The sequence below is a fragment of the Sapajus apella genome, unplaced genomic scaffold, assembly GCF_009761245.1.
Source record: "Sapajus apella isolate SASKATOON/1434 unplaced genomic scaffold, GSC_monkey_1.0 scaffold56, whole genome shotgun sequence".
In the NCBI taxonomy this organism is placed as follows: domain Eukaryota; kingdom Metazoa; phylum Chordata; class Mammalia; order Primates; family Cebidae; genus Sapajus; species Sapajus apella.
The window spans coordinates 6,592,327-6,619,543 of record NW_022436996.1 but is presented as its reverse complement, the minus strand read 5'-3'; the positions used below and the strand labels follow the sequence as shown (position 1 = coordinate 6,619,543).

At 35.4% G+C, this 27,217-nt stretch overlaps 1 protein-coding gene across 20 annotated transcripts in view; it reads right to left on the bottom strand.

The window, feature by feature from the left end:
- The window catches only part of KMT2C (lysine methyltransferase 2C), a 273,989-nt gene that overhangs the window by 129,515 nt on the left and 117,257 nt on the right, over positions 1-27,217 (bottom strand). For 19 of the 20 annotated variants that reach the window (XM_032244945.1, XM_032244946.1, XM_032244947.1 and 16 more), the window contains 3 exons: positions 16,152-16,314; positions 7,160-7,331; positions 5,193-5,307 (listed from right to left, as the gene is read on the bottom strand). In XM_032244945.1, the coding sequence (XP_032100836.1) occupies positions 5,193-5,307; positions 7,160-7,331; positions 16,152-16,314 (450 nt within the window). The remainder of the gene's footprint in view (positions 1-5,192; positions 5,308-7,159; positions 7,332-16,151; positions 16,315-27,217) is intronic. The other variant, XM_032244951.1, reaches the window with a different exon arrangement.

Below are 27,217 nucleotides of genomic sequence, written 5' to 3'. Positions count from 1 at the left end.
GGCAGGAAATCGGTGCCAGCTTGAAGAAGCAACCAACAGCAAGTATGGGGCTATTTGAGCACAAAAATTATTAGGTAATGAGTTGTAAATGATTGAAGATAACAGGAGTTCTCAAGGTGATGTCAATAAGAAGTAAGTTTAACATGTGCAAGAAGTGTTCTTTGCTTACAAAAGAAAGCAGAGGGCTAGCTGGTAAATACGGTGGAAGTGCTAGAGTTGGAAATGCATCATCTGCAACCAAAAGCAAGCAGGTTAAAATGGCATCGTCAGGCAGTAAGGTTTTTTTTTCTTGGTTTGTTTTGTTTTTGTTTTGAGAGGGAGTCTAGCTCTGTAACCCAGGCTGGGGGGCCGTGGTGCGAGCTTGGCTCACTGCAACCTCTGCCTCCTGGGCTCAAGTGATTGTCCTGTCTCAGCCTCCCTAGTAGCTGTGACAACAGTCACAGGCCACCACGCCTGGCTAATTTTTGTATTTTTAGTAGAGACAGGGTTTCACCATGTTGGCCAGGCTGGTCTCGAACTCCTGACTTCAAATCATCCACCCACTTCGGCCTCCCAAAGTACTGGGATCACAGGCATGAGCCACCATGACTGGCCTAGGGAGTAAGACTTTAAAATCTAGAAGGAAATTCTAAGCAGAAGTAAGATATCTGCATGGTCTTAAAGTATCTCCTCACATACTGGTTTATTAGACACAAAGGGGGCAGGGGAGAGAAGAAATTTGGCAACAGCCTGACCAGGTGATTTCCACGAGGGAAACAGGAATAATGGGTGTTTCCAGCTCTGATATCTTGAAGATGCATCAGCACTTTGCAGTATTCTGGCCTATAATGCATACCTCTCATCTAATCATAAGGGAATAGAAAAGACAAAATGGGGAAATTTCTGTTTGGGAAAAAAAAAAAAGTATATTGGGAAGAACTCTGCACTTCAAAAACACCAGTGACAAAAACTAAATCCTAAAACCTACTTGGAGGAAGTGGTAGGTTATGAAGGACATTAAGATCAAATGACATAACTGGAACATGGCTAGTACATTAGATAAACACACTACATTGGTATAAATTTATGAAGTTGATAGCAGTACTGTGATTTTGTAAAGACATCCCTATTATTAAGAAATACATACTGAAACATTTAGTGGTAAAAAGGTACAATGTATGTAATTAACCCTCAAATGGTAGGGGGTTGGGGGAAAAAGAGACACAGACACAGACACACAGACACACACAGACACACAGAAAGTGAGAGCGGGCATGCCCAACAATAATGAAATGCTAACAACAGATGAATCTAAGTAAATGGGATATGAGTATTATTTTTATTTTTTCCAACTTTTAGAGTTTCAAGTTATTTTTAAGTAAAAAGTTTTTTAAAAAAATGTATAACAGACAAATATTCTTGAGATAAAAATGGGAAAAAGAAACCTACCTGACAATAACTGATTTACAACAAATACCCTGAAAAGATCATCCACAGTCCAGCCTCACTAGGGAACAGCCCCAAACTAGACTGACAACCCCTTGAGGGCAAAACAATTTGCCCCAGCATCTCCAGCCTCACCACAGTGATGTTCACATACAGTAAACACTCAAATGTTAAACGCAAACAAATGAGCAGCTTATGACCAAAGACTACAGAGAGAACTACAGAAGAATTTAACAGCAGAGGAAGACGACCATTCTTCAAATGGGTCAAAGGACAAACCTTTCAAACCATGAAAAACTCTGTGATAACTGTTTCTGTACTTACTCTGTATTAGGCATTGTGCTGGGTACTTTATAGACACCACCTCATTAAATCCAACATCCCTGTGAGGTAAGTACCATTAACCTTCTATATGCTGACTTACGGAAGTCAAATAGGTAGCCAAAGATCATAAATTAAGTAACTGAAAAAGCTGGCCGGGCGCAGTGACTCATGTCTGTAATCCCAGCACTTTGGGAGGTGGAGACGGGCAGAACACGAGGTCAGGAGTTTGAGACCAGCCTAGTCAACACAATAAAACCCCATGATTAATAAAAATACAAAAAAAAATTAATTACTGGGCATAGTGGCACGCATCTGTAATCCCAGCTACTCAGAAGGCTGAGGCAGGAGAATCACTTGAACACAGAGGCCAAGGTTATAATGAGCAGAGATCATACCATTGCACTCCAGCCTGGGCAACAGAGTAAGACTCCATCTCAAAAAACAAAAAACAAAACAAAACAAAAAAATAACTGAAAAAGCTGCAATTTGACTCAACAGCATAAGCTTTTTACCACTACACTATCGTGCCTTCATAGAACAGAATAAAAAGATTAAGTAGTCAATAGTATTCTCAGAAATTATATAATTCTGTCACTCTGAAAGAGAACAGCAGATTACAAAGGGCAAGTTAGAAAGAGGGCACACCAAAGAGTAGACAGAACAAGCTGAGAAAGACATCCAGAAATTGTCTACCAATTCTCAAGATAATAAAAACCATAGTAAAAAAGATTAAGAGCAAGAGAAAAATTATCGAGTAGTTACTAGATATTATTAGAGTGTAAAGAAGATAATTTTTTTTAAGTAAATGTGTTTTTAAACATTAACTTAAATGTTTAAAGGTGTGTGGGGCGGGGGGGGACCCACACACATCTCCAGACCTTTAAATGGGCCTGACTGGAGACTGACAGTGGTCAAACATGATCCAGGCAAAACCAATTAATGGAGAACCACTATCAAATACACCCTGGAGGCAAATCCAAACAAAGATCCCAAAGCTTTCAGGAAGAAAAGAAGGATTATGATTAATTTTTTTAAAGTACGATTTTTCTTGTGATAGCATAAACTGGAAAAACTGAAGAAAATGTTTTCAGAGTATAAAAAAGAAAAATTTGTAATATGAAACATTATACTAAACCAAGTTCTTATAAAGGGAACAGTCTGTTTCAGGCATGTAGGGGCTCAGAAAATTTATAACTCGTTTTAAAGAAACGTAACCAAGATTCTGAAAGGCTGAGGGTAAAATTGGAATTAACAGAGGACATATATTTTTTACAATAAAATTGTGACAAGGTTTATAATCTAGGTTAATTTAATCAAATCAAGCAAAGGAAAAAGGAATAAAAACTTCATTTTCAGTGGTGAGTGGGAGAAGAGAAAATTTATATCTTTAACATTTATAATAATTTACATTCATAAAATGAGATTCTGAATTATAAATCACTGCAGGAAGTAAAAGAAGAGGAAAAAAAATAAAAATTATAAGAACAATTTTGTCTCAAAATAGCCAAGCAGTCAGTCTAAACAGTTAGCTCTATTAAGCTTTTCAAACGATACATTTAAAACAACACAAAAGAATCCAAAATGAAAAAGATGTGAGAAGATAACCATTCAATTGGCAAACTAACACCCTATGTGGCCATAGTATCAGACAAAGCAAAATACCTGCCCTCCCTGAACCCACAACAAAAAAAAACATTACACAGAATAAAGAATAATTTTATACTGGTAAAAAGCATGATATATAAACATTGGCCTGACCTACTTACTAAATAACAGCCACAAGATATTTCTTTAAAAAAATGAGAAACTGATAGGAACAATTAATAGTGGTCAATTCTATCAACTTGTTGAATCAATGAATCAAAAAATAAGGTAAAAGAACTTCATCTAACTAAATGAAATTAATAATCACAAATGCTACACCTTTAAAAAGTCACTACTTCAATTATCAAAACATTTATTTTAAAAAACCTACATTGGTTAAATTCTCTCATTAAATGCAATTAAAGCAGAACTTAACATACTTCAGCGCAACTTTAAAAAAAAAGAAAGATAAAGTTATTTGGTAAGGTACATACATACACAAACTTACAAATACAATAAATCTAGCTTCAGCCAAAGCCATGGCCTAAGGTAAAGTTAGTCTTACATGTCCTTTTTCCTTAGGGAAGGAAAGAAAATGAATTACAAATTCAACTTCGTATTAAAAGTTAAAAAGGCAAGTAGAGGAACTGAGTGAAGATAAGAGAATAAATACTACAAATTGTGAACAGCAGAGTTTTTCCTTTCAGTGAGAAGTCATTCAGCAAGAGATGGAATCCCAACTACCTGAGGAAGCAGGCCAGAGGTCACAGTTCTTCAGCCCTCAGGCCCCACTTCCCAAGCAGCCACAGCTGAGCACAGTTACCCAGCAGCTCTATTTTCCGCAGGAGAGAAGGCCCCTCCCCTCAATCCCCACCACTTAGGGAGATGCCTAACAGAACTTACTGAAGACAATAGAACCTGGTAATACTGCTTCTGGTTCCAGGTGCCAAACCTCACTGGCGGGGGTAGGGCACAGGTGCAGGATCTCTCTGGTCTGCTCCCACCTCCTCCCTCCGCTGGGGACCCGGCACCTGGGACCTGCGGTTCTGGTCACACCGACCTTCTTTCCCAGGCCTTCTGCCTCCTCACTAGAAAAAGGAGTTCCAAGAAGGGCAATGACAATGCTGTGCCTTCCACTCCCCTGGGCCGTCATTGCCTCTCCAGCTCCAGGAAATACCCGCTTCAGGCCCATGCAGCACCTCAGGGTCATCTCCATCCCCTCAACCTGGCAACTGCAGCAGCCCAGGAAGACTAAGCTTGAAAGCTACCCCGCACCTTGGATTCCAAGGGCCATCTCCACCACCCTACTGCCCCTCACCCAGCTCTGAACACCTCAACCCGGAAGAGCAGAAGCCAAGTGAGGTAGAAAGTTGGTTAGTAAATTCATCAGCATTTTTTATAACAGCTCAAAATTTTTAGCAACCAATAAGTGATTCAACAGATTGTGGTACCTCCAGCACTCAGTAATAAAAAGGAATTATTATTGATCTGTGCAGCAATATGGATGATTTCAAAATAACTACACTGAGTTACAAAAGTTAGACCAAAAAAGAATATATACTATATGCAGCTTTTATTATACATTATAGAAGTGAATATTAATCTATAATGAGAAAGAAGACTGGGAAGACAGGGGGTTTGCCACAAGGCAAGCCAAGAGGCACCAGGAAACTTTTGAGAGTGATGACTATGTTCATTGTCTTTAAGAGTGTATGGTGTATTGTATGCCAGTTATATGTCAATAAAGCTGTTTTTTAAAAAGCTGATGGTAACGTATAGATTTGAATAGGTATCCCATTCGTCTGTTCTCCATATAAAACATACAGAGGAAATTTTTCTTAAAAAAATAAACAACTTACTTTGCATTTCCAGCCATTGGTTGGTACTGATTTCATAACTGGTTGAAGACAAAAAGTATGATACCCTTTGTCACACGTATCACACACTAGCATCTTGCTATCTTCTCCCGATTGTCTAAAAAATAAGATAGCATTAATGATGCCTTATCTTTAGACTTATGTTTTGTAACGTAAGTAATCATGAAAATAATCGGTCCTGGGAACTGCACAGTTCATAAATACCTCAGTATCTGTTTTGTCTCTGCAGATAATAATAGAGGTAACCTTGTCATAAGGATTACCTCCTAAATGGTAATCTTGACTCACTGCTCACCTATGGTTAACTTGCTCTAGCCATTTTAGGATTCCTGTAGAGGAGGAAGGGTTAAGGCAAGATGAATAGCCTCTGATCTTTACTTTTTTAACATAATTGTTGACAGGAAGGCACTGTAACTGCTAGGTGCTTCTGTGTGGAAAGGAATAAATCCTTGGCACAGTGAATTGAAAAAACAATCATATAATGTAAACAGGATCAAATTTGGCATCAGATCTCTACTTGTATTCAGGTTGCTGTTTTCTAGTTGTGCCACTAAGTAAGTTAAAACTAAAGCTCTCTGAGTTGCAGGTATAAAACAGAAATAATAAAGATTACTGTGAGAACTAAATGTAACGCAGGTTCAAGCACTCAGAATGTCTATTAAGCAATTAAATACTAAATAATTATTTCAAAATACAAACCGTGTCATAATTATTAAGAATTATAGTTGAAAACATAAAGTCTTTCTCTAAACATTCTTCTGCCCCCAGAGATTGGGCCCCTGTCCTACAGCATTCTCTCTGTCTTGATTTTTGACTATTAATCACTTTCAGATTCTATGATTTTAAATTCAAGAGGAGGGATAAAGAAAAAATGGGGAACGCAAGAAGAGTTGAGAGAGGAATCACTGAATGAAATCTGGGGATAAAAGGAAGTCAACAGGAAGATGTGTCAGTAGGCCTCCAATTATTATTCAGATCAACCTCTACATAAAAAGTTGCATGTTTTATCTCTTCAGCTACATTAAAGATCTTGGAGGGCAAGTACTCTTCCTTCAAATTCTTTTAATCCTTGCCAAGAAACTGAGTGCAGATACAAGGTGTTGAATAAATGTTTACTGACATTTTATTTCATTTTTACCAAAATATGAAGGTACATAGTCCTATTTATTCCACATAACTCTAAGATGTTGATTCTTATTTCTTATCAAACTAAATAATAAAAACAGGCTGATCATGGCAGTTGGGCAGAATTCTTGCTAGATACAAAAATTCTCAGCCTGTAAACAGAAGATGCTGGTAACATCCCCAAATTATCATGCTCATTAGAATCATGGGAGAGAGAAAGGAAATCACAGGAAAGACTGGAGAAATGACCAAGAGATTGAATACAATAGAAAAAGATAAGCCCCTTACAAATTTGTAAATGCCATACAATATTTCGTTTTAGAATTATGCTGACCAGGATCTACTCAAGGTGGCTGACTTTTACAGAGATGCAGATATACATTAAAATAATAGAGCTGTACTTCCTGGAATGGAAATTGAAACACATGACTGATTTTTTGGCTCAACTCTAATAATTAACTTCTGTAGTTAAGAGGTTTAAATCCTATTAAATCTCCTCCCCAGTCCCCCTTAAGAAAAGCTGCTTTATTCTTCTAATGCTTGTTTTAAATTGTTAATATCGCTTACTTTTTAAATTGTTGGCAAATTTAAATTAGCTTTTTAGACAACCAGAGCAATTTAAATTATTAAGATCAGTTTTGTTTAGACTTCTTTCAATGTAATATAAATGTTTATATCCACTGATTTTTTTAAGGTATGATGGAGTCTGAATGAATACAGCTGCAAGACGAACAACTTTTATCGTATCATACAAACCGTTAGCACCTAATAATAGGGTCCCTCTTAAACTCAATACACAGCTTTGAATTGAGATTAAAACTTACTTGCAGTTCTGGCACACTTTGCACTCAGGACATTGCCAACCTGCACGTTTTAATGGAGTAACCGCTATATCCAGGCACATTCCATGATAGTGCTGACCACAAGTAGTACAAAAGAACTGATCTAAGAGGTCTCCCGGGCTGTCGCACACTGCACAGTTTGCATCTTCCTTAGCTATAATTAACAGTAAAACAATGAAATTGTTGTATAAGAATTTGATATTTTTCTGACTTTACAGTAAAATCACTTGAAAGGGTTTGCATGGTAAACCTTTCAGACATTTGAAGTTACTCACATTGAACTGTCATCTAATCAGAAAGAGGTATCAATAAAAACACTGTAGGATATTTAATCTAAATGTGACCACATTAAATTTAATTGTATAGTTTTGCAATTATTTGTGGCTATATCTATCATAAGCAGTTCTTCTTTAATTTTCTATTACTAATGCCAGTGATAATGCCGGACACCTAGTTAATGCTCAATATATGCTTACGGGAAAGAACCAAACAAGGAAAATATCAACTGAGAGATGCTCTGCAGTGTAACATAAACATTTTCTTTGGACATTAAATCTATTTTGAAATTATAAAATCAGATAAATCAGGAGACAAAATTAAGAAATGTTAATATCAATTAGATTAAGATGCTTCTTAAGCATATACAGACTATTCAAATCAAATAAGGTTGTTTTTTAATTACTGGAAAATGTCTTATGTGGAAGAACATTAAAGTTAGAAGCTACATATTCATACACAAACACATTACTTAATATACTAATTTTATATTCATCTATATTAATTTCTAGTTGTAAACGCATTAACATCCACATCATTATGGACATCATCCATCCCTAAATGTGGATTAAAAGAAAATGTACTAAGAGTTCTTTTACCATATAAAACAGAAAATACATGTAAGGATAAACTGCCCTGCCAAATACATAAACTCATGCATATTACAAAATAAGAAGGAAAATAATGTATTCTAACATCATACCAATCTTAGACAATATATTAAAAATATGCTTGTATATAAGTAGTATCACAAAATATATGAATCTTTTCAACTTTTAAGGGTTTGATCATTCCTATCCTTCTGACTCATGTTCTTTCGTTACTAGTCGAGCATATTATACCAACCTTAGATAATATATATATAAATATGCCTGTATTTATGAAGTATCACAAAGCATATGAATCACTTTTTTCTTTCTTTTTTTTTTTTTTGAGACAGTTTCACTCTGTCACCCAGGCTCAAGGGCAGTGGCGCAATCTTAGCTTACTATAACCTCTACCTCTCAGGCTCAAGTGATTCTCATGCCTCAGCCTCCTGAGTAGCTGGGATTACAGGGGTGTGCCACCATGCCTATCTGATTTTTGTATTTTTAGTAGAGACGGGGTTTGCCACATTGCCCAGGCTGGTCTCAAACTCCTGAGTTCAAGCAATCCTACTGCCTCGGCCTCCCAAAGTGCTAGGATCACAGGTGTGAGCACCCAGCCTTTTTTCCATTTTTTGGAGGTTTGGTCAATCCTATCCATTCCTCTCTGACTCATACGTTCTTTCTTTTCCAGTTAAGCCACTTGAAACTGAGTAAAAATATATTTCTTTTATTTGTACCAGGAGTCTATGAACTTTTTCTGAAAAGGGCCAGATAGTAAATAATTTAGGCTTTGTGAACCACAGCAGTCTCTGACAAAAAGTCATATGGACTTTTTGTTTTCACTTACACTCCTCTAAAAATGTAAAAATAATTCCTGGCTTCTGAGCAGTACAAAAACAGGCTTCAAAATGCGGACTGCTGGCTGGACCACTAACATACTTCACAAAGGCTAGCTTAGCAGCTGCTACTGCTAGCTTCATCTGAAGCTACTTTAGTGAAGGTGCTGATGCCCACAGGAAACCCTATGGTTATGTTTTAGTCCTTGGCTTTTTTGCACTTTGTAGCATTTGCGTTTCTTGCCACTCCCACATTAAAATGTCCCTTTCCTCAGTTTCTATCACGACAACGCTCTCCTATTTTCTCCTTAGGCTCCCATACTTTCATCTCATCCTCCTTTGCTGGCTTTTGTTACCCATACAATCTTTCTAAATGCTGGAGTTTCTTAGGATTTCATCCTTTTCCTTCTTTCCTAATCCCCCAGAGTTTCCCTTTGTGATCACATCAACTCTCATGCCATAAAATAACACCATGATTCTCAAATCTGTATTAGCCCTAGGATTCTTTCATAAGCCCCAAACCTTTATTTTTCAAGTCTTACTGGATCTCAAAGCCAGATGTTCTAAAAACACTCAAACTCAACTGCTCTAAAGTGAACCTTTTTTAAGAAACCAAAACATCCATCTTTCTCAAGCATGGATAAAGGCAGAAACCTTAGTATCACTGTTGAGTCTCAGCCCTGACCCAACACATCCAACCAGATAACAATTCTTATTTATTAAACTTCCTATACATAATTTGTCCTTCTATTTTTATACTTTAGTCTACCGTATCAGGTTGGTGCAAAAGTAATTGCAATTTTTGCAGCTATTGCACTTTTAATGGCAAAGACCACAATTACCTTTGCAACAACCTAATATTCTGTCTCACTAAAAAGTATCTTCTGCATCAAATCATCCCTACTTACAGTTCTGACATCCTCTTTAAGTCATTTTCTACACATCCAGAACAATCTTTCAAAGATATATATAATTGCTAACCTCTGTGTAAATTAAAACTCCACCAATATCTCATTTTTCACCTAAAAGAAAATCAGAATTTTCAAGTATGAGGCAAAAGGGCCCTTATCTCCCTTTCCAACTGAATCTCAGAACCACTCACTATTTCATGGTCATGGTGAGTCGTCTGCCATGCACCTCACCTAACACATTGTTCATGTCTGTGTGCTTTTACACATTCTGTTCCCTCTGCTTGAAATTTTGTGTTTTTGTTGTGCTCCCAGCCTTCAAAATTCTGCTCGTGGCCAGGCATGGTGGCTCATGCCTGTAATCCCAGCCCTTTGGGAGGCTAAGGCAGGTGGATCACTTGAGGTCAGGAGTTCGAGACCAGCCTGGCCAACACGGTGAAACACCATCTCTACTAAAAATATAAAAATTAGCCAGGCATGCTAGCACATGCCTGTAGTCCCAGCTACTCAGTAGGCTGAGGCAGGAGAATCACCTGAACCCAGGGGGTGAAGGCTGCAGTGAGCGAGAGTGTACCACTGCACTCCAGCCTGGACAACACAGCAAGACTCCATCTCAAAAACAGACTCTGCACATATTTCCTGAATACCTATTGCCACACCCAAATACCCATTTAGTTGCTGAATATTCCTTTTTCCCATATGCTTAGAAGAAACTTCCGTTACATAATCAATTGATTACAGCAAAAGTCTGTAAACCCTTGAAGGACAGGAACCTTAACTTTTTTAACTTTGTATCCCCAACTGCCTAACACGAATCAAATCTTATTGAGCATACTTTAAATGAAGGACTTACTGCTAAAATCACTTTTGAATGGCTCTTTAAGTGACAGGCATTTAAATCAATCTAAAATGGAAGCATCATAAATTAGTTCATTTTTGATAGAAAGGACATAATTGGAATAAATTATGTCTTTCAATATTAAGAGTATGCCAGTACTTATCTTTCAAAATATGTACATTTTAAAAAGTAATCTCTTTTTGCTGAACTTAAACTTTTAAAAATTGGGGGAAATGACTCAACTAATTGTCGGAAACTAATTATCAGATAATCAATTCATTTCTCTATTATACTTTCCTAGGAATGCTTCTGTTAAATTTCCTCGAGTTTGCTCCCCTGATGCTTCAACTTACCATGGTAACTACTGGCCACATGTGCTTTCTGAACAAGTGAAATGTGATTAGTTCAAATTGAGGTGTGCAGTAAACATAAACTGCACACTAGATTCCAAAATCTTCATAATGGAAAAAAGTCAAGTATCTCAAAATTTGAAATATTAATGTTTTGGAAATACTGAATTAAATAAAATTTATTACAATTATTCCCAAGTGTTTCCTTTAACTTTTTAACATACCTACTAGAAAAATTAAAATTACTTATGTCACTCACATATAACCACACAGCACTGTTTTATACAACAAAGCCCACTCTACAACAAGACAACTCTGTCACTGTCACAAAAATCGCATTTTAGACTGTAATGATTTCCACCAATTCCTTACTGACAACCTTGCTGTGTTATTTGATTACTATGGTAATAAATTAGTCAAAGAAAAATATCCATGTAATACATTTGGTGCAAAAACACTTAATATGCCTTATGTAAAAAACAATAATTTTTAAAAGTACTACACAAAGAAATGAGGTTAGTTCCAACCTTCCCAGTCGGGGAGATGATGTGTGGGAATACTGAAACAACCTTTTGGAAGTCATGTATACAAGGATTATCCACACTACTGGATAGCTTTGGTGTCATGTCAAAAATAAGTAAGTATATGTATATTTAGACACACATATATCTGTAAGCCAGAGACATTAAGTTTGAAGCAATGATCAACTAAGAAATTTTTCTTTCAACAGTTGGAATAGCAAAAAGACAGGCTATAACTAAAGATAATTTGAGAGGACAGGAGCAAAATTCAAAGCCAAATCGATTTGGCTTCTAAGATCACACTTTTGACTACTAATCAAATTGACTCCTTAGCAAACTTTACTACTGATCAATTAAGGTGATATGTATCTTGAGTATGCACAAAAGTATACATGAAATGGCCAACAGCGGTATACAATGAAGAAACTAAATGAAGTAGGGGGAACAAGATTCTTATGGCAGGAGAAAAGTCAAAGGAAGCAAAATAATCATCTCTGGAGAAGGTCATTTCCTAACAGACAGCTGTAAAAAGAGAAGAGATACAGGAAAAGACAAAAAACATTGAGCTTAAATTACAACAGAGCTTACCATAGATCCTTAAACTTGGTGAAACTGAAAGGCGAAACTATTGCTTAAGAAGGTCCGGATAATACATAAGAATAAAAGCACTGGCGAAGAGCAACGAAAGTCAAATAGCTGTCATACAGTGTCAGTTTAAGAAGGACCAAATCAGCACTGCTTTCTAATTTCCATTAACATTATAACACCCAATCATCTGCCAGTTTTTAATACTGGCAGGACACTGGGCTGGGTGATTTGCCTATCAAAGGGAATCTCTGGAAAGAAAAAAATCATCATGGATGTCATCCAAAGAGGCTAGACCCTATCATTGGCAGGTAGATAAGAAAAGTCAGAGGACTGACAGAATTTAGAATAAAAGAAAAGCAGCAGGACTCAATGTCAAGAAACAGAAAAATAACCAAAGAAAATAGGCTGGAGTTAAAGTTTAAGTGAAGTAAAAGGAGTTAAAGCTAAATGATGAGTAAATACACTGAGGAACAGGAGGTGAATTAAGATATGCAGCATTTCCACATTTAAACCCTGCAAAGATTTCTTATTGCAGACTGAATAAAACTTAAACTCCTTTCCTTGCTTACAAAGCCTACATGATCCAGCCTTTGTACACCTTAAGATGTCTCTACTACCCACCTAGTAGGCTACTATGTTCCAAGTACAATGACATGCTGTCTGTTCATAAATCATGCCAAGTCCATTCCTCAAGGTCTGGGTGGTGGTCTGTTCCCTCTCCCTGGAATGTTCTTTCCTCTTATCTTGCATGAATGATTGGCTTCTTGCCATTCAGCTTTCCTATCCAGGAAGTGTATCTGGTTGTATTTCCTAGATGGATTTTTAGTGTAAAATTTCCAGACAAGGTTAATGTATCCTTGTATCATCATGAAAATAATATTGCAGCAATAACCAGCCATTTACCTATGACACAGCACCCTAAAAGTGTTTCCTGATGAAAATCTTGGCCTTCTTGACAGATACTCTCTTTAGTGAATTTCTTTATAATGAGATCTGTGTTTTTGTTAAATTTCTCAACTTTTATAAAAAGATGTCAACCTTACTACTAACTCAGTCAACTATCACAGCTATTGCTCTGCCCTGAGGCAGCAACAGAAAATATATATACTCAATATGTTATTATTATTCTCATAACTTGAGCCTTAGATAGGAACTGAAATAACTACCTTTTTAGAAGTAATTAACATACATAAGGCACAATGTTATGTGATTTCCATTCATTGTTTTCATTTAACTCTCTTAATAACCTTATGATTTAAGACAACATCAAAAAGCATAAAAAGTACTTGTGCCACGACACACAATTAGGATAGGTAGAAATATTTACAAAAGATGTCATAGGGCGGGCGCAGTGGCTCACGCCTATGATCCCAGCACTTTGGGAGGCCGAGGCGGGTGGATCACGAGGTCAGGAGATCAAGACTATCCTGGCCAACACAGTGAAACCTCATCTCTACTAAAATACAAAAAAATTAGCCAGCTGTGGTGGTGCTCACCTGTAGTCCCAGCTACTCATGAGGCTGAGGCAGGGGAATCACTTGAACCCGGGCGGCGGAGGATGCCGTGAGCCAAGATCATGCCACTGCACTACAGGCTGGGTGACAGAGCAAGACTCCGTCTCAAAAAAAAAAAAAAAAGATGTCATCATAATGGTGACAAAACATCCTATATGCAATATTCTTTAAATTACATCCTTGGAACTTAATCCAAGATTATGATCGTCTTAACAGAGATGGGTTAGAAAGCTGTGTAGTTAGAGAGTACTGTTTAAGATCCCCAAGGAGGGTGGGGGCAATGGCTGTAATCCCAGCACTTTGGGAGGCCAAGGAGGGTGGATCATGAGGTCAAGAGTTAAAGAGTAGTCTGACCAACATAGTGAAACCCCATCTCTACTAAAAATACAAAAAATTAGCCAGGTATGGTGGTGTGCACCTGTAATCCCGCTACCTAGGAGGCTGATGCAGGAGAGTCGCATGAACCTGGGAGGTGAAGACTGCAGTGAGCCAAGATCAAGTCATTATACTCCAGCCTGGACAGCAGTGCAACACTCCATCTTTTAAAAAAAAAAAAAAAAAAAAAAAAAAGTCCCCAAGGAATAGAATTTAGTCATTTGGGCCTTGATTTTACACCACGGTCTTAGTTTGAAGGCTGTTATAAGATAAAGCCCTACGGAACTGGTATTTTTTTCTACTGCAAGGTGGCTACTTTAAGACAATTTTTCACTGCATTATGTCAAGTGACATCTTGCTATTGTATCATTATATCAAGTGACATCTTGTTACATATAATAAGATCAGATTAAGTGTTCATATTTCCTTCTTTGTATTGGCTGCTGAAAAAGTATGGGGCCAAATTTGCGGTTATGTCTAGAATTATATCTTTTTTTTTTTTGGGGGGGGGTTCTTCATATTTATTCTATCTAAATTTTCCATTGCCAAATTTCCTTATTTTTAGTTTTATCCCATTGCTCATGTATTTTTATGAGTCTCCTAAGTCTATTTTGGAAAAAGGCAGAGGACTCATAATTTTAATATATCTTTTAGTTTTATGTTGCCATAAACCTGACATATATGCGTAATCAATGACAGCAAATGATCTCACCTCAGTATTTACCGTTTATTTTACAAACTGATTTATGATTGCTAACATATAACTGAAGGCATACATTATTAGAACAAAGTTGTCAGTAGAAAGTAGCACTACCATTAAGTAATAAAATGTTCTAACATTAGAACAATATTCTTATAAAAGTTTGCATGTTACTTACTGAGATCTAAAGCATGACTAACTACAAAAGGCTAAATAAAATTCAGATTCTTACATACATGCAAAATTGTTTTATTCAGATAACAAAGTGTATTTATTATACCACCCAGAATATAATCCACTCTGATAACTGACAGTTTATGCACTTGCAGAAGTAACTCAGTACATAAATAGTAGCCATAACAGTTGCTGTAAATGAAAGTCCTTCTCTTCCAGATTTAAGAATGTGCAATACAAAGCACTTTAAAAACTTTAAATCCCTTAATTAGCCTAAATATAATTTAAATTTTTAGTTTGCCTTACCTATAATTTGTACACTAGGTTACTAAGGGCAATATGATTACATATGTGGAAACAAAATAATTATAACTGAAAATGAAATTATGGCACTCAACAAAGATAAAGGGTAATGATCATGTAGACTAACTGTATTTGATATTAGTTTAAGCCTGGGTAGCTATATTTATGTTTCACAGACCTGGAAAAGATAGAAAAACTGCTTTTATCAACACTGCTAAGGAAAGGATAAAAGCTAACATTAGATAACTAAGAGATGACATTAAAAAGATTGAATAAAATATCATGGTGATTTCATAATGAGACTGGAAATTCAATAGACTAGGGGAAAAAAGACCCCAAAACATACATGCTCAATGGGAAAACACACAGTAAGAAAAAGTAAAGATCTCTATTTAATGATACAATAGTAAAGAGTTACAATTTCTTGTATAATGTAAACTTCAAACATTTAAACATGTTCACTGAATTATAAAATACTATTTGGAAAAGAAAGAAAAAAAGCACAACTACAGATTACAGATGACCAAGATAGATGAATCATGAAAAGGTGCTAGGAGAGATATCTATCATACCTATCGAGGGTAACACAATTTCTGAGAATTTCAGAAGTGTTTGGTGTTCCTATTAATGTAAATCCTGAAATAACACCTGAGTGAACTGTCTTCTAATTCTCAACTGGGTGGCTTTGTAGTGTAAAAGATGTTGAAGACTGATTAACTTTTTAATAAATTATCTTATGGTATAAATTAGAAATACTGTGCAGTCAGTATTTATATCTTTCTACAGTGGTTTTTTAAATGTTTTAAGAATAAAACAATGCAAACTTTATTTGATTTTTCTGAGGAAATAACTTTTTAGATTTAACTTCAATGAAATTGTTGATAATATTTCCCTCCCCCAAGGACCTCTGGCAAAGATCCCTCAGATTCAGATAATTTATGACATTTGTTATTTTCAGTAAATACATTGGTTGAAATTTAAAAATCTATCCATAGTAAACTTACATCTTTCAGGTGCTTGGTCAATGTGTTCTGGACAAAGAAGGAAGATGTGACTGAAATCCTGAAAAGTGCCGGCTCCAGCAGCACAAGGATAATGATACATCTGGGTACACTTCTCTTCACAGCATTTGATAGTGGCTCCAAGGTGCTTACAAAATGCACATCGCTGAAAGGAATAAAGGAGAGAAATCCCTTTATAAAACCTTGAAAAGGAATATTCAAATATAAGGCTGGGAAGGTATAAAACAGTCTTTGTACACCACAAGTAAAACAAATTAAACCTGCAAAATAGTAAACAAAGGATTAAAGATAAAATCTACATTACTCAATTTAGCGCTTTGTGTGCTACCAACTCATCTTTCCTTCCATTCAAATTAGAAAGTCAGAATTTCTCTTTTTCCTACTTATATTTTCAAAAAAGTGTTTGAAGGATTTTTGAAACAAAACCTAAAGATTTTTTTTAAAAAGCAAATAGTAATATGATTAAAGGGACAAGTTTCTATATTGAGGGTTATTATAAAGTTTTTAAATCCCACCAAAACCAGTAATAGGAATATATTTTATAATGTCTATTTCTATTTTTTACTCTGCATAAAAATAAAGAAAAAATAAACTCATCAATTATAAGGTAATGGGGACACAAATGGTTAAAGATGAAAAAAAAAATCTACATACTTCACTGTAGCCATCAGTTTCAAATTTGTTTGTTTGTCTGTGTTTTTGAGACAGAGTTTCACTCTTGTTGCCCAGTCTGGAGTGCAATGACAAGGCTCACAGCAACCTCCACCTCCTGGGTTCAAGCGAATCTCCTGTTTCACCCACCCGAGTAGCTGGGATTACAAGCGTGCACCAGCACCCCCAGCTAATTTTGCTTTTTAGTAGAGACAGGGTTTCTCCATGTTGGTCAGACTGACTCAAACAACCAATCTCAGGTGATCCACCAGCTTCAGCCTCCCAAAGTGCTGGGATTACCTGCGTGAGCCACCGTGCCCGGCGGTTTCAAATTTCTTAACAAAAGATGGAAAGGGGTGGGGAGGGAGTCATCTGGTATCTTTCCCATTTCAACCTGCCTCTGTTATCTTGCAAGTGGTTAAGAAGCACAGAAATAAGTCCCAAACAACAGGGGCAGTTTAGGACAAGTGAACACCTAAAAAGTCAGTACAAATTATCTAAAATGCTGCATTTACTTATTCAGTTTTCCCTCAGAATAATTCATAAATTCTTCTTCATTCTCCCAAGTCCCCTTTGAGCATCATTTTCTTTGATGGGTCCTGTACCATACAGCATGAAATCTCTCTGTGGGAAATGCCTACCTAACATATATTTTGGTTTACACCATTACATGCCTATGCCATTACATGATAATTGTCTTTTTATCATATTAGTCCAAGATCCTTCAACAAAGGAACTATATTATCTTTGTATCTATAGCACCAAAAATGCTGCTTGACATAGGTCCTAATAAATAGGTGTTCCTATTTATATACACCAGACTTAACTTTTGGTGATCTTCTTTTAAGTGTGGCTCATAAACAGCTTAGCTGAAATAACTGGAGCCTCATGTAACAGAGACAGTTGGACCCTGCTAACATTACTGTGGGTATCTTCACATGTTAATACACTGACTCTACATTCTGCTAATTAATCAGAGACTACAATAGTTAAAATTATAATTGTTTTCAATGTTTTATGTGTAAATCCATATATCACATACTATCAAACCCTTCCTCACTGTCATCAGTCCACTGCATTGAATCAACATAAAAAAGTTAAGTGACCTGGCCGGGCGCGGTGGCTCAAGCCTGTAATCCCAGCACTTTGGGAGGCCGAGGCGGGTGGATCACGAGGTCAAGAGATCGACACCATCCTGGTCAACATGGTGAAACCCCGTCTCTACCAAAAATACAAAAAATTAGCTGGGCATGGTGGTGCATGCCTGTAATCCCAGCTACTCAGGAGGCTGAGGCAGGAGAATTGCCTGAACCCAGGAGGCGGAGGTTGCGGTGAGCCGAGATCGTGCCATTGCACTCCAGCCTGGGTAACATGAGTGAAACTCCATCTCAAAAAAAAAAAAAAAAAAAAAAAAGTTAAGTGACCCTTGAGGGCTGAATCAGAAAGAAGAAAAAGATGTAAAAATTAAAAGAGAAAAAAGAAAGCTAAGTGATTCCTGGAGTGTCTTCCACACATTTTGCACATTTCGAGTGCAAGGCAACAGACCACTATAGCTTCTAAATAACTCATAAACACGCTAATTACAGTTGTGACACTTTAATTTTATATAATATTTATAAGTCTACAGAATAACATACATTTCAGTTCTATTTTGGTACTGAAGGGTATTAATGCATTAGAAACACAGGAAAAAATATTTGTTTTCATTGACAAAGTGTAATAACCAGCTTTTACAAAACAGCTAATTTTTTATATTATAACTCCTAAGGTATCTAAATATGTTTAGTGCACTAACAGAACCCAGAATTAACTACAAATACAACACTTTGGTAGTCTAAATGTCCAAATGGAAAGGCCAAGTAAACACTGAGAGAAAAAGTATAATCAGTCTGTTGAAAATTGTTTATAACAACCAATGAACATAACAAAATAATTCCTGCTAAATTGTTAAAATCTAAAATCGCTTATTTTGATGCCATATGGCAAGTTTTGCAGAAGCCTTCTGAACTGAAAATAATTATGGCAGATAAAATATGAGAAGTATATAATAATAAAAATAATTTAAATTGACCATCTTCTCAATGTCTTTGTCATTTTAGAAACACCAATATGTTCTCTTAATCATATCTGCAATGAAAAATATTATATGACATTAGCTAAACTACTAAGAAAAGTACTGGAATATAGCTAACATACTAATTTATAATATCATATAAAGATATTAGTGAATAAAGGAAGGAAAATAAAACACTCCATTTAGGAGAACACTTCAAAGCCATCTGTTACAATTACATAGCTAATGAAGAACAATCAGCATTAAAAGAAAATGTTTACTATATACATAGTCTGGAATGTATCTTCCTAAACCAAATAAAAAGTATTTGTAAAATTGTAGACAATATCAAAGAATAGATTTCCACAGAGAACTTCTCTAATGTCAACACTCTCATATACTACACATAAAAGAAATCAAGCAAGTTGAAATAATAGTAATATATATAAAATACATAAGTAACAATTACAAAGCTAATTAACATTTTAGAAGGAGAGATAAAGTAAACAGATCTTGGCTGGGAATGGTGGCTCACGCTTATAATCCCAGCACTTTGGGAGGCTGAGGCAGGTGGATCATTTGAGCTCAGGAGTTCCAAACCAGTCTGGGCAACATGAGTGAAACCCCATCTCTACAAAAAATACAATAATTAGTCAGGCATGGTAGCATGTGCCTACATTCCCAGCTATTCAAGAGCCTGGAGTAGGAAAATCGCTTGAGCCCAGGAGGTTGAAGCTGCAGTGAGCTATGATCACGCTAATGCACTCTAGCCTGGGCAACAAAGTGAGACCCTGTCTTTCTTAAAAACAACAACAACAACAAAAAACCCTTAAGTGGTATATCAACTTAATAGTTTATTTGAACCAATATTGAAAATTCCTAGATAGCATCTTTTTACTTTTATTCATCATTAAACAAAAGAGAGGGAGAAAGAAAACAAAAGTAACATGTTATAATGTTATATTTTCCCATACTAATCCAAGAACACAATAACAAAAAAAAAAAAAAAAAAAAAAAAAAAAAAAAACACACCTCAATGAGAGTTCATAGTACCAATTTTAAGAATGAGTCTAAGGAATTTTCAAAACAAATACCCACTCTTAATCTGTACTAATGCCTCCTTAGGCTCCCTGAATGTCAGCTTCAGGTAAAACCTTCCCAGACCCAGAAACACTGGCAAAAGTTTGAGATAACAGGGATAAGGGAAAATTCTTAGAGCTGCATAAAAAAGAAAACAGGTCATTTTATAAAGAAAGAAGAATTAGGCATCACTTCTCATTACCAATACTGAATTAAAAAGAAACAAAAAAAAAATCATTATTTCCCAAGGTCTGTAAAAAATTATTTAAAATAACAATGTTAATGCCTGTTAAGCTAACATTCAAGTCTATGGATAACAAATGTAAATAGGTTAAATTCTCTAGCAAAAAAATACTAATTTTCAAGACATGCAAAATACACTTACAACATACACATATTTTATATATAACTATACCTACATACTTTATTTATGTATGTATATGTGTGTGTGCACATATATAAATGAACGAATAAAATACTTTGGATATTTCTCCCCACCAGAATTTCATGTTGAAATGTAATCCCCAATGTTGGAGGTGGGGCCTTATGTGAGGTGTTTGGGTCAGGGAGGACAAATCCCTCATGGCTTGGTCCTGTCCTTATGATAATGAGTGAGTTCTCACAAGATCTGTGTTTAAAAGTGTGTCGCACCTCCCCTCTTCTCCTTTGCTCCTGTGTTCTTGCTATATGAAACGCCTGCTCCCCTTTCTCCTTCCACCACGATTTTAAACTTCTTGAAGCCCTCACTAGAAGCAGATGCCAGCACCACATTTCCTGAACCGTCTGCAGAATCGTGGGCCAAGTAAACCTCTTTTTGTTATCAATTACCCAGCCACAGATATTCCTTTATGGCAACATAGGAGTGTGGCCTGATACTATATGTATGCACAACACACAGTGACATACACAATTCAAAAACTGACTTAAGGGGGAAAAACACAAACAAATGCTATCCAAAAAATGCAGGTATAGCAATAATTGCAAAGAAATAGAATTGAAACTAAAAAGCAGTGAAGAAGTCAAAGACAGTACTTCATACTAACGTAAGTTTTATGTTATGCCGTAAATTCCAAAAGCCATAGTCATTCAAGTTTATACACTTAATAAATACATTTGACATTTTAAAAGTAAAGCAGAGTAGAAATAACATACATAAATTAGACTCTAACAGAGCTCTCAAATCAGGATATTAAGTAGATATGAAATAAGTAATAACAATGATCAGGTTTGATTCAAACTTACACATAAAATACACACATATCTCTGTTTTCCAAAAATAAAGAAAAAATATTCTATTCAAATGTGCATAGAATTTTCCAAAAAATTCACCTCATTTATGATCATAAAAGAAATGTCCACATATATTAAAAGGCAGGTATTTTTTAGGCTATATTCAGTAAAAGCAGATGTGTCCCTAAACCTAATACAATAAAAATCAGACATTCACAATATAAGGATAAACTCCCAAATCTATCCACTGGAGAAACGTAAAACGCCTTTCTATATAACAGCACAGTTTTAACCAGAAAGAAAAATCACGTATTATTTTGAAATGATTAAGAAACATCAAAAATCTCTGAGATGTGACAAATGTGGTATTCAGAGGAAAATATATAGCTTGAAACATGCAAAACTGTTAAGGCCAAAGAATGAAAATATATAGTGCTAGATTTAAAAATTAAGCCAATAAGAATCAACATATAATCCATGAGACTCACAATCTCAGCATGTAAACCCACCCTAATACTGTGCTTATTAAAATGTTATTAATGAGATTCAGATGTTTAAACAACTATTTGCTTTAGAAAATGAAATAAAGCTGAATGAAATAAAACCTAATCTATGAAATTATTCTGTATATGAGTTGATCTGAAGTAATTCTTTTTTTGGCCCAGGCTAATTATCCTAGTTGGCATACTATTAAACACACATTTCTGATGGAAACATCTGCTAAAAAATAACATCAAATGACATTACAAAATCAAAATGGAGGCTGCTAAGAGTGGGATTTTTCTCCTGCCCATATCTTTCCTTTCTGATCTATTCTCCTCACTGCTGCCAAAGTAATCTTTCTAAAGGAACCCCTCAATACGTAACAGGTGGTAGGCAGAATTCTAAAACGCCCACACACCAGTAACCCACCAAATTTCTCATCCTAATACAGAGGCTATAAATATGATGAAATATCACAGCAGGGATAATGCTATTAATATATTATATGGCAAAGGAATTCTGCATATGTGATTAAAGCCACCAATCAACTGACTTTGAATCAATCAAAAGGGAGATTCACCTAATCTAATCAAACAACCCTTTGAAAGCAAAGTTTTCTCCAGCTGGTAGCAAAAGGGGAATTCACAGCAAGGGAACAATTCAATACACTGTTGCTGTCTTTGAAGATAAAAATAGCCAGGAGTAAAAACCAGAAAGTGGCCTCTAGAACCTGAGAGTGGCCCAGGCCAATGACCAGTAAGAAAATGGCAAGCTCAGCCCTACAACTTTACAGAACTGAATTCCTCCCACACCTAAAAACACCTACAAGAGGATTCACCCTGAGAGCCTCCACCACCCAGGTAACACCTTGATTTGAGTCTTGTGAAACCTTAAAGAGAGAGCACAGTTGGGCCTGCCCAGAGTTCTGACCTAAGTAAATGGGTGCTGTTTTAAGATATTAAGTTTATCATAGCTGTTATATAATAACAGACAACAAATAGAGCAGCATTTCAAGGCCCTCCATGCTTTGGTCTCTGCCAAATCACTATTACATTTTTAAGATTTTTTATAAACACTATACATACATTACACAATGTCTTAACACTATGAAGTAAAAACATAAATATTTGAAATTCCGGCTTGGAAATGAGAAGGCAGAATCTCAGCGGTTTTCCCAAAATAAAATAAAAGAGGCAAGCTTTCTGAGTCCACAAAAGAGCCCTCTACCTATTGGGTCAAAAAAAAAAAAAAAAGTAATTTCTCTATTTATAACAACATACATAAATTAGAAACCTCAAAGAAAGAGATCCCTAATAGCTATAACCTTTAACATAACCATAAATAAAAACATGAATAAATCTGTCTATATAAAAATGTAAAAACTTCTATGTGGTGGGAACACACATTTCAGAGAAAAAAAAAAATCAAATGGCAAAAAATAACCGCCAATTTGAATTACAAATCTAGTATCCTGGGTATAAAAAATAAAGCTTGCAAGTTATAAAACTGAGTATAATTTTTAAATAGACAAGGATACCTTATAGAATTTCATAATTTAAAGAAGGCATAAGGTTAGCCAATAAAATATAGATAATATGCAAGAATCAGTAAGCATGATTATTTGCCAGCAAGTAAGCCTAGTACTTCATTCTCATCTAGGCCAGGCACAGTGGCTCACACCTGTAATCCAAATACTTTGGAAGGCAGAGGCGGGTTTATCACCTCAGGTCAGGAGTTTGAGATCACCCTGGCCAACACGGTAAATCCCCATCTCTATTAAAAATAAAAAAAAATTAGCTGGGCCTTGTGGCAGGTCCATGTAATCCTAGCTCCTGAGGAGGCTGGGGCAGGAGAATCCCTTGAACCCAGGAGGTAGAGGTTGCAGTGAGCCAATACTGAGCCCCTGCAATCCAATCTGGGCGACAGCAAGACTCCATCTCAAAAAAAGGAATTGTGTTATTCCCATCTAACCAACACCATTAGGTAAATGTCACTATTTTTGATTTTACAAATGAGAGACAGAGAGGTTAAATTCCTTGCTCAAGCCCACAGAGTCAGGAAATGAAAGGGGAATTGAACTCAAGGAGTTCATAATTAGTTATACACAAGTAATAAAGACAAATTCCATTAATCGACTATGGAAATGTACTGAATGCTTTGTCTTGTTTACACAATAGCTTTTATGTAGGTTGTAAGAAAATAAAGTATGGCCAGGCACAGTGGCTTGTGCCTGTAATCCCAGCACTTTGGGAGGCCAAGGCAGGCAGATCACTTGAGGCCATTAGTTCTTCTGGCCAACATGGCAAAACCCCACCTCTACTAAAAAAAAAAAAAAAAATAATACAAAAATCAGCAGGGGTTGTGGTGCACGCCTGTAATCCTAGCTACTGGGGAAGCTGAGGCAGGAGAATCACTTGAACCCGGGAGGTGGAGGTTGTAGTGAGCCAAGATTGTGCCACTGCACTCCAGCATTGGCAGCAGAGCTGGACCTTGTCTCGAAAAACAAACAAAAAGAAAAAGAAAAAAGAAAGTACTGTACTCACTTTGGGATCAGAATCCTTAAGATCATCTCAGTGCCAACCAAAAGAAATGTACTGGAATATTCATAAAACACAATTCATAACGACCTCAAATTTAAAGCACCCAAAATGCCCAAAAGTAAAATAAATAAATTATGGTACTCTTAAAAATAGAATACTATACATAAACAAGAAAAATAAATAATTGGAAGCAACAATTTGGATTAATCTCACAAATACATATGTAAAAGATGACAGAAAACAGTACTTGGTAGCCCAATTATACAAAGTACAAAGCCAATTATACAAAGCACAAAAACAGGCAAGACTCACCTGTGTTGTTACTAGTGATGACAGTGCATATCTTTGGGAGTTAGTAGTAGTAACCAAGAGGAGGCTTGAATGGAATTTCTGGGACTCTATTATTTGCTTCCTGATGTGATTTTAGTACATAGGTTCTAATATTTGGGGTATTATATTATTCACTTTGCTACATATATTTGTTGTTCATATTTACCAAATCACATTCAATACATACCTAGAAGGGGTGAATTATAGTGTATGCAAAATATACCTTAATAAAACAATGACTCTCGCTCGCTTATTTATTTGGTAACAGCATAGGAGCTAATATCAGAGTAACTTTCCTGAAGAATAACTTTCCTAAAATGTCTTAAATCTGAAGAAAATATAGAAACTAATTGAAGCTTTTATATATATATATATATATATACACACACACACACATATATACATACATATATATATATGTATGTATAGGCTACATATATATAGGCTACATATATACAGCAAAGTGAATTATATATAATTCTTCAATATATTTTCTAGAAAAATTGTTTTCTAGAAAATTAAGAGAATTTTAGATAAAGACTCAACTTTTAATGGAAAATATTTTCCTTTTTCTTTCTCACATGAAATTCTGTATCAAAGTTAGTTTCCTACCTGGTATCTCTCCAATGGTGGGTTAAGAGTTTGTTTTCTTCTGAAGTAACTTGTATTACATTAAGGAATGATATTAACTGAAATAACCATACAAATGAATGCACCATAAAGCTAATTTCAAGATATCTGTCCTTAGCCAAAAGCAGAAAAGGCATACACATAACTTCCACATAAGTTATTCCTAAAAGCTCATCATGTGTACAACAATAAAATTTAAAGTTTGAAATTAGGTTTGACACTGAAATATTAATCATGTTTGTTTAACACAACTTTAAAGTTAATAATAAAACACTGCATATTACAGAAGACACTTCAGAAAGTGGGGAAAAAAATTTAAAGCTTTCATTTGAGTAGGAGTAAACACAGATACAGTAAGATTCAAGTTAGTTGGATACACTTAAACCATGTCTTTTAAGAAGATAAAAACAGATATATTTGCTTAGTCCAAAACCTTGGTGTAATTTTAGTCCAAATTTGAAACTAACAGAAGAATATTCAGCTTCTTAAAAGTTTTATTTCAAGAACAGTAAATGAACTGCTGGTCTTACAAACATTACACAGATAAAATAAGTTTCTCCAAATAGATGTATATAAAAATCTAGCACATATATCCCCAAGTTGAGTTAATAAGGTGACCTAGATTCTGGTTGAATAGAACCCTTGAAATATGACTTTGGTGAACAAACTGTTTGTGTTTTCCACTTGTCTTGAAAAATAAGTGATAAAACAGATTTCAAGTACACCCCCCGCAACTGACAAAATGCTACTTACCAGGAAAAAACCACTACCAAAATCAAAATCACAGAAAAACTATCAGTAAAAGATTAAATTAAAAGAAAACATACAATTATAGCTTGGCTACAGGTATAAAAATGTTTTAAAGATACGTAATTATGCTACTGAATTAAATTGAAAACATAAACTCATGATTTTGGGGAAAAAATATTTTCTATGTTTCATTTTGGTATAAGGGGAGACAAATAAGTCAGAAGAACAGAACAGAAAATATAGAAATAGACTCACCTTTCCATATTCAATCAATTTTTAACCAAGGGGCCAAGATAATTCAAGAGAGCAATAAATAACCTTTTAGAATCATGCTGAAACTGCTAAATAATCCATATAGAAAACAAAAACATGAATCTTATCTCATATTATCTTATCATATATGTAATTTAACCATAAATTGATTTTTTTAAACCTACAGGTAACCCTGCAGCAGGCAAAGATTTTTTAACAAGGCATAATGAGCAAATTTTTTATAAATCCCCAAAAATTAACAAATGACAAACATCAAAACTAAACCCTCTGTTGTTCAATAAACATTGCTAAATAAATGGAAACAAGTCACATATTAGGTAAAAATATTTACAAAATGGATCTCTAATAACTGACCTTCTGTGAATAATATATTAAAAACGCTTACAACTCAAGAAGATGACAAGCAGATCAGCTGGAAAAAAATGGTAGTAGAGACAAAATATTTTAAGACACGTCACCAAAGATATATAAATGGCAAATAAAAACATAAAAATATGCTTGATTTAATTATTCATCAGGGAATGCAAAATCAAACCCACAATGAAGTATCACTAAATGCCAACCAGATGGCTAAAATTTAGAAACAGTGACAATATCCAGTGCTGGCAACAATGTAAAGCAAATGGAACTCTCAGATCTCTAGAAACGGAAAAGTATACAGACACTTTTTAAGAAACTGTGAAACCATTTTCCAAAGTTAAGCATATATTTCCAACAAGTCAGAAATTCCAGTCCTAGGTATTTACACAAGAAACATGAAAAGATACATCCACACAAAGAATGTTACATAAATGCTCACAGCAGCTTTATATACTAGCCAAAAATTGAAAGAAACTTAACTGTAAGCTAGTCAATGAACCAGTCTCAAAACCATTATGCTACATAAAAAAGACAGACAGAAAAGATTCCATACTCTATGGTTCCATTCATATGTTAGTCTAGAAAAGGCAAAACTGTAGGAAAGCAACAGATAGGTGATTGCCAGGAGCTGGAGTGGTAGGAAGGCAGTAACCTAAAAGGGTCATGAG